Source organism: Mus pahari, chromosome 5 (genome assembly GCF_900095145.1).
Source record: "Mus pahari chromosome 5, PAHARI_EIJ_v1.1, whole genome shotgun sequence".
In the NCBI taxonomy this organism is placed as follows: Eukaryota; Metazoa; Chordata; class Mammalia; order Rodentia; family Muridae; genus Mus; species Mus pahari.
The window spans coordinates 2,223,061-2,231,054 of record NC_034594.1 but is presented as its reverse complement, the minus strand read 5'-3'; the positions used below and the strand labels follow the sequence as shown (position 1 = coordinate 2,231,054).

The following is a 7,994-nucleotide window of genomic DNA, read 5'->3' as shown; positions in this document are numbered from 1 at the left end:
CACACACACACAAATCACACACACACACACACACACACACACACACACACACACACACACACACGAAACACTGAAACACCACAGCTTTTTGACCCATTCTGGGCTTGTTTCCCTGTGTGCTGTGTTTTTGTGTCTGCTCTGTCAAGGTTGTACTTTGAGTCTTTTGGTTGTACTCCATGTCTTTGTTGAGCAACTTCAATATCCCTTCTGCTGTCATTCCCTTTTCCTATACAGAGGTGGATGAATGTGGACTTCACCTTCTGCTGCTTCTGGTTAAGTAGTAACAGGAGCATGAAGAACCCCCGGGGAAAAGCAGAACAGGGCAAATAATTCATGAGTCCTACCTCAGGACGAAAGCATCATGTGACCAGGAGAGCACACCTGCTGGGAGCACAGAGATGGAATGAGCCCCTGTGAGGGAGGCATATGACATGTGCTGGCTTCTGCCTCTCAGGCTACACCTTTGAGGAAACATTTGTCAAGAGGGTTCAAAAGAGACATGGGCAGTGGCCACCTTTATGTCACTCCCAGTGGCCACTTTTAAGTCAAGTACTCTAGGAAAAGCACCACAGATAAATATGGACCCAATCATTGACATCACTCCAAGGAAAGTTTCGTAAGGTGGTGATGCTGTTTTCCAGAGATTTCTAGAGCACATGTATTTAGAAAATTGAAACGATAGTTAGATGGAAACAGCCTGTTGAGGACCTGTGCTCTCTCCCTACACAGACTCTCTGACTGAAGTCCCTGCGAGTCAGTGAACTTTGTATCTCTTGATTTTTTTAGGTGTTGAATGTGTCCGGTAAAGGAAACTTTTTCCTTACTTGGGGCAATGTATCCAGCCAGCCAGTTCCTGCAAATGCCACAGCCCAACAGGTGAGGGTCTTCTTTCAAACACAAAGGTAAAAGGGGTGGCTTTTAAGCCTGACAGTTGAATGACTGCATTTTTATTCATCTTGATAGATCCAAACCACCATTGAAGAGTTGCTTATGGTGAAATGCAACCTGGAACCCCTTTCAGCCCGTGTTCTACTCCGGCTTGGGTTTGAGCAAGGTGGCTCCTCTGTTGACCAGTTCTGGTCCTTTCTGCTATTACCTTTCTTTCTTAACATAGGAACAATCTCTATTTGTGACCAAAGTGCTATTAGGACCAAATAAAGGCGTGGCTACTTGGTCTGGATGGAGTAGGGTGGTCAGAAGAGTAGCTTTGCATGAGGGAGATGCTTAGGGTGTATTCTTCCCGACAGTTCAATGGTGAGAAACGCCATCTAGAGAGTTTACTGTAAACAGGGAGAAGGAATGGGGCATGCAGCAACTTTTTAAAATCTTGTTTAGTGTAAAATTGAAATGCATATCAGTGAGTTCTGTTGGTGTGCTGGTGGAGATTAAAATCCCAGGCTTTGCACATTGAACTCTTCTGTTGAGCCATGCTCATGCCCTGTTAATTTTTAAAAAAATATTTTTTGATACAAGAGCTCACCAAGTTGTTCAGATCAGCCTTGAACTTGTGACCCTCCTTCCTCAGCTTGCCGAGTAGGGACTACAAGCATGCACCACCGTTTCTAGCCAACACAAAGGAATTATTATATAAGAATACAGACAAAAATTGATGTGCTTAACATGTGCTCATGTACTTTGTACCCTCCCCCATCACTGGCCAGTGCATTCTAAAAACTATTCTTAAAGTGAACTAAAGTTTTATTGAGGGGCTAGGGATATGGACCAGTGGTTAAGAGCATTTACCCCTCTTGTAGAGGGCACAGGTTCAATTCCCAGCTTGCACTCCAGTTCCAGGTGATTCTATAGCCTCCTCTGACTGATGTCTCTTGGTTCCTACATGTACATGGTACACTTACATACACGCAGTCACACATGCATATAAAATAAATTGATAAATAAATATTTTTCTATTGCCACTTTCCTTTCTCTTGTTTCTCAATAGTTTTTCATGTCTTGGCACACAGAGAAAATGGTATTAGTATTCCATGTTCTGTGGCAGCCAGAAAGGGTTTCTCATAGCTACAACCTCCCAATTGGGGGGTGCAAGGCCTGTGAATTCTTCCCATCTCTCTCTAGGCTGAGGGACCAATGTTACTGTTCACTTCCTGTACATATACTGTTGTAGTTCATGGCTTTGCCTGTGTGTCTATGCATTTGCATTATCTACAGGCTTAGAAGGCTCCAGATCTGATGGGGTCCTCACCAGTTCAACTGAACCCTTCTGTGGCAGATTCAGCCTTGGTCAACTTGGACATCTCACCCTAATTCCAGAGGCTCTGGACAAGGGCTATCAGCTGGATCGATACCCATATGTGAGTGTCCATCTTCATGTCTCTGGGCTTGGCAGGTTGGGATTATGCCTTGGGCTCGAAACCAAAATAATGGAAGCACAAGGGAATGACTTCAGTGATTTGTACAGTGCATTTTGAGCTGACATTTTAAATTTTGTATTTAAATCTCCAAGCTCCGACTTTTGCACTGGTACCTGAGAAGGTTACTGTTAGCTAGATGGCCTATGGGGATGTTTATTTGGTCAGGTCTTTCTTTTCTTTGCTCTCCAAGCTTGAGGAATAGTGAAGCCATTGCCGGTGGACTCTGACTTGGAAGCCTAACTCTACATCCTTGTTCATAATGTCTTACTGAAGTATGACATCCCTTACTCATCTCTAGAATGGTTATTGTTGTAGTCTGGCTCTCAGGAATGTGGTGAAAATCATAGTGAAAATATTTTGCAGCAGAGAGGACTCAGTTGAGGGTAGTTATCATCTTCATGATTGCAATTAATGTAAGAAGCTAGTTGATCGATGGATACACCTGCCCCCCTTTCTATTTATTTCATTAGAAAAATTCATCCTAAGTACTACATTTACATACATTTCACTCTTCCCTCTCCATATTCCAACTCTTTTTGTGTTCCCTTACTCCATCCCAAACTTATTACCTGTTCTGTTAATTATTACACATACGCGCACACACACACATATGCACAAGCACATGCACACACGCACACTTCCTTCAGCGTCCATTTAGTATTTCCTATGTGTATGTGTGTTTGGAGCTCACTACCTGGGACTGTATCACCTATTAGTGGGCTGGTCCCCGAGGAAAATGGATTCTCCCCCTCTCAGCACAATTGCCTGTGATCTCTCCCTCATCCACATTTGGAAGGGGGCCTGGTTTTGTCATCATGCAGGCCTTTTCAGGTGACTGTATTGGGATTGCATGGGTGCAGCTTCCCAGTCATCTATAAAAGTTATCATCTTGTGGCTGATGTTCTGGTCCTCTGGCTCTTAACATCTTTCTGTCCCCTGTTCCAAAATGTTTTTTGAGCCTTAAGTATAGGGGTTGTGTCGTGTTGTAGATCCCAGGCTGGGAACTCCGTGGTCAGTTTTCTGCATTTTTGACTAGTTGTGGATTTCTGTCGTGGTTTCTGTCTGCAGCAAGAAGATGCTTCTTAGATTAGGGATGAGAGCTATCAGTTATAAGGATAATTATTTAGAATGCATAATCATTACTAAATGATAATTTTTAAATAATTACAAGATAATAATTATACTAGTTTAGGAAAGTTAGCCCAATTTTTGAAAACCTATTTTTTAAAATTATCACATGTGTATGGATTTTTTTTTCTGTATGCATTTGCATAGGTGCACTGGTAACTGTGGAAGCCAGAAAAGGGTGTTAGCTTCCTTGGAACTAGATGTGCAGATGATTTTGAGCCACCATGAGAGTTCTAGGGATTGGAGCCATGTCCTCTGGGAGAACAGTCATTGCTCTTAACTGCTAAGCCTTCTCTCCAGAGCCTCTTGAGCACTTCTTACATCCTTGGATTGGTACCTCTTCCATCTTCATAAACATGTGCAGCTTATGGGTTCTGGAACTGAAGTCAGTGTGTATGGGATAGCAGAGTTCACAATAACCTGCATTCTTCCTAGTCGAGGTGTAATGGGCGTTGGGCTCACTGGTTCAGGCCAGGGACCCACGCAGACCCACCCATCTTCAACCTCTTCTCTATTGCAGGGGATGCTCATGGGTACAACCTTTAGAGGAGAGTTGGAAATGCAGAGAAATATTTTTGCTTGTCATAATGGGAGAATTGTTAATGGCATTTAGTAAGCAGAGTCCAGGGATGCTGTAAGATGTCCCATACTGTAAAAGACAGCTTTCTCAATGGTTACTCTGCTCTCTCAATGTGGAGGCTAGAAATCCCTCCTCCAAAGCCCGCTTATGACAAACACTTTTGGTTTTGTATTGAGTTTAGAAATCAGGCACGCTGGGAATGAAAGCAGAAGGAAGAACAGTACAGGATCCGTGACTTGCTGAAGTCCCACGGTGCCCGGGTTTGAGCAGGGGTTTTATAACTGATGTGATTTAAAGTCCTTATCGCTGAGCATAGTACTGAGCTTTGAAAAAGCTCTCCATTGATCATCATTTTTCTTTTGGCGTCAGAGAAAGTAGTTATGTAGTATTTTCTGGCTTCCTTGAGGAAGTCAAGAACAATACTTTATGCTTCCTGCTAGACTGGAAGCTGGGGGAATACAGCACCCAGACACTTGCATCGCATGCAGCAAGCTCTCCTCACGCTGGGTCTGAATCGAAGCTTCCTGCAGTGTATACAGAAGGGCGTATTTGGTATCCACAGCTGTGCCTTGCATACAGAGGCCATATGAACAAGACCCTGGGCGTGACTGTTTCTTTCCTATCTGGCTTCCAAAATATTACGAAGAATATCACCTGTGACTGGAATCTTACAGATCTCCACCCTGAGAGGTAACCATGGGGGTGGGGGCGGAAGGTGGGAGTGGATTCTGCCTCCCAGGGCCTGGAACAGCTGTCTTGGAGACAATGGTTCATGTGAGGTACTGAGTATTCCATTTGGGCCTTAGGTACTTACTCAGGGCTTTGAGATTATTCTACTTGACAAAGCAGTTTCAGTTAAGAGAAAATGTTATGAATATAGAAGGAGTCTGACAGAATGCTAACATCACATTTAGGACAGAGTGTTCAAGACATTCTTTGACATGATAGATGAGGAGAATTGAGACCCCAAGAATCTGCACTTCACTGAAATGCATCCTGCTAGCAGATCTGTAATAAAATTACCCTGCTCCATTGATTCTGTTCCCTATCCAGAAGTTTCTCATGGGTCTTGAAGTTGTTTTCAACTTCAGTGAGTCAGTACTGCGTGGATGGTCCTGGGACTAGAGCTTGGCATGTAATCTGTTTAAGATGCATACTTCCCTAGTTACCTGCAAGTGCTGCTGATACCCAGTGTCCTGACTGACGGACTGACTGACTGACTGACTGACTGACTTTGTATCCACTGATTTTGTAGATGAAGGTGGGCTGCGCCAGGGCATGGGGGGGTTGTCAGCCTCAGGCCTTGAGGAGGAGGGCTGAAGGCCTTACCCATCGGCCCCTCCCGTTCTGCTTTGTCAGCTGGCAGTTCACTTGCATTAACCTCTGGGACACATGTGTGCGTCACTCTGAGGATCTCCAGTCTTCTCTGGCAAACACCCCATTGCTAGTTCATCGGATTGACATCCGCCCCATGGTTCCGGAGGCAGGCCTGCTCTATGTGGATGAAATTATTCTTGCAGACACCAACGTAACAGGTGATCACCGCATCTGCTCTTCTCTTGGGCCTGTCTGTCAAATGTCTATCTCAGACTTTCACATTAGAGATAGTTTTCTCCCGTCCCCCAAAGGAGAGAATGGGTGAGTCTTCAACTTGATTGCCTTGGTTTGAAGGCAGACAAGGTTGAGAGTGTTTGCCCTTACTTCTATGTCTCTCTAGCTGGTTTTTCTGTTTCTCTCTGTCTGTCTCCCTCTCTCTCTCTCTGTCTTCTGTTTATCTCACAATTTCATCCCGCTTTTTTTGTGCTTGTACTCCTACTCCCCATGTTACTACTTTCTGGCTTGGAAGATTTCTTATTCTTATCTTTAAAATGGGTACAATAAAGATTATACCAATAAAGGCATGGAGCCAAGCCAATGATTAATATAAAGTTACCCTTCATGTCTCCTGACCAAGGAAGTACTTACAAAATCTTAACGTTGTGATTATTATTTTGTTAGGCCAGCAGGGTCTTTCCCTCTCCTTCAGCCAGAGTTTCTATCATACACAGTGCTAGCAGTGAAGCTCCATATTTGCTCTTGTATATGGGTTAAGGGTGTGATCTATGACTTTCTCCATAGACAGCTGGTGCTTCAGGGACCAACCCATCCTTTCTGTCTTCATAGACTCCTACCGCACAGTCTGAGTTCAGTTCTGATCCCTTCCTCACAGAGTCTCCGCCAGCCTCTCTTGGGGCTAGTGTTGTTCTGTGGCCATGCTGGCTACTGGACCCACTGCTAACCGTGATGAGTCTCACTGAGGTTGGCCATGAGTGAGCACTGAGGCCAAGGCTGATGGTCTGGGTTCTCTCAGGGCCCCCAGCCTCCAAACCTTTGCTCCTTTTTCTGTTCTGTCAAGTCTGTTTCCTATGACTTTGGGCTCAGTTCTTCCCTATTCCCTAGCTTTCCAGATTTCTGGAGAGAAGATGACACTGTCTCTTATAATTTTATTTACAAAATGTGCAACTTTTGAGCCTTTCTCCTAGAAGTTGCAGACCTAAGGATAAGAGAGATTGAAGAAGACTCATGGGAGAATGATCAGCTTTGAAATCATATCATATTTTAAAATTTAAATTGACTTTTATTTATTATTTGTGTGTGTGTGTGTGTGTTATACATGTGCACACACATGTGTACTTCTGGAGGTCAGAGCACACCTTAGTGTATTGTCTCTCTCTATCCACCTTTGATTCATTTCTGGGGTTTGAACTCAGGTCCCCAGGCTTGCATGGCAGGTGACTCTACCTAATGCTAAGTCATCTTGGGATTCCCCCCTTAAAATTTTTTTGTCTCATCTTTGAGGTGCACGAAAACCCCATCTTTTGTTTTTTCTGTTGGTTTAAGTGTTCTTTGAATTTTGGGGGGCACACCCAGCCACTGGTGGGTGTTCAAACATTGCTTTGACACACTGAAAATGATGCTATTTAGATGAAGGTTGAGATGATGAACAATATTTGCTGTGTCTTAAAACAGCTGGCTGGAGGGCTTTTGTCATCCTAGTACTGTGCAGAGTTTTCAGAGGGCCAAGCAAGTCAGTGTCACAATTTAAAGGTGATTGGGAAGCTCTAGACTAGNTAGCAGGTGACACNGGAAGCTCTAGACTAGGTAGCAGGTGACACNGGAAGCTCTAGACTAGGTAGCAGGTGACACGGGAAGCTCTAGACTAGGTAGCAGGTGACACGGGAAGCTCTAGACTAGGTAGCAGGTGACACTTTGCTCCCTCCCTCTCCACTCTGTTACTGGAAACCAGTGGCTCTCAACCTATGGATAGTGACCACATCAGGGCCACACATCAGATATCCCACCTATCATATATTTACAGTAAGAGTCATAACAGAAGTAAAATTAAAGTCATGAAGTAGCAAATTATTTTATGGCCGGGGGTCACCATAACATGAGGAACTGTATTGAAGGCCACAGCGTTAGGAAGGTGGAGGACCACTGCTCTAAACCGTTGATGTCAAGGACCCAGTGGCCCTTCTCACTGCCCTTGCCTTTTTACCACGAAGGCTCTGTAGATGTCGACTCATCCAAGGGCAAGGTAATTGAGGGTAGGGAAGAGGGCAGGGTGGGGACAAGAAAGCAGGCTGGGCGGTGGAGCAGTTGCTTCCTTCCTTGTCAGGTTGCTCTGCTGGCACGCCGAGAGTTTTAGGTAATGGCAATATACATCATGTAATTGATCTCGAGTGTCATGACAAACTGTTTGTCTGATCAATATAATATGTGCTCACATTATTGCGCTTAATAGCCTCAGTGGAAGTTTTTTGTATCCACAGTGGTAGTTTGCTTCATTATCACCACCACCACCACCATCATCACCACCATCACCACCATCATCACCACCATCACCACCACCACCACCATCATCACCACCATCA

The 7,994-nt window shown here is 44.4% G+C and overlaps 1 protein-coding gene across 19 annotated transcripts in view; it reads left to right on the top strand.

Moving 5' to 3' along the window:
- The window catches only part of Pkhd1 (PKHD1 ciliary IPT domain containing fibrocystin/polyductin), a 487,582-nt gene that overhangs the window by 38,459 nt on the left and 441,129 nt on the right, over window positions 1-7,994 (top strand). For all 19 annotated transcript variants that reach the window (XM_021197628.2, XM_029539264.1, XM_029539265.1 and 16 more), the window contains 5 exons: window positions 787-876; window positions 964-1,054; window positions 2,170-2,312; window positions 4,643-4,770; window positions 5,440-5,615. In XM_021197628.2, coding sequence (XP_021053287.1) covers window positions 787-876; window positions 964-1,054; window positions 2,170-2,312; window positions 4,643-4,770; window positions 5,440-5,615 — 628 coding nt within the window. The remainder of the gene's footprint in view (window positions 1-786; window positions 877-963; window positions 1,055-2,169; window positions 2,313-4,642; window positions 4,771-5,439; window positions 5,616-7,994) is intronic.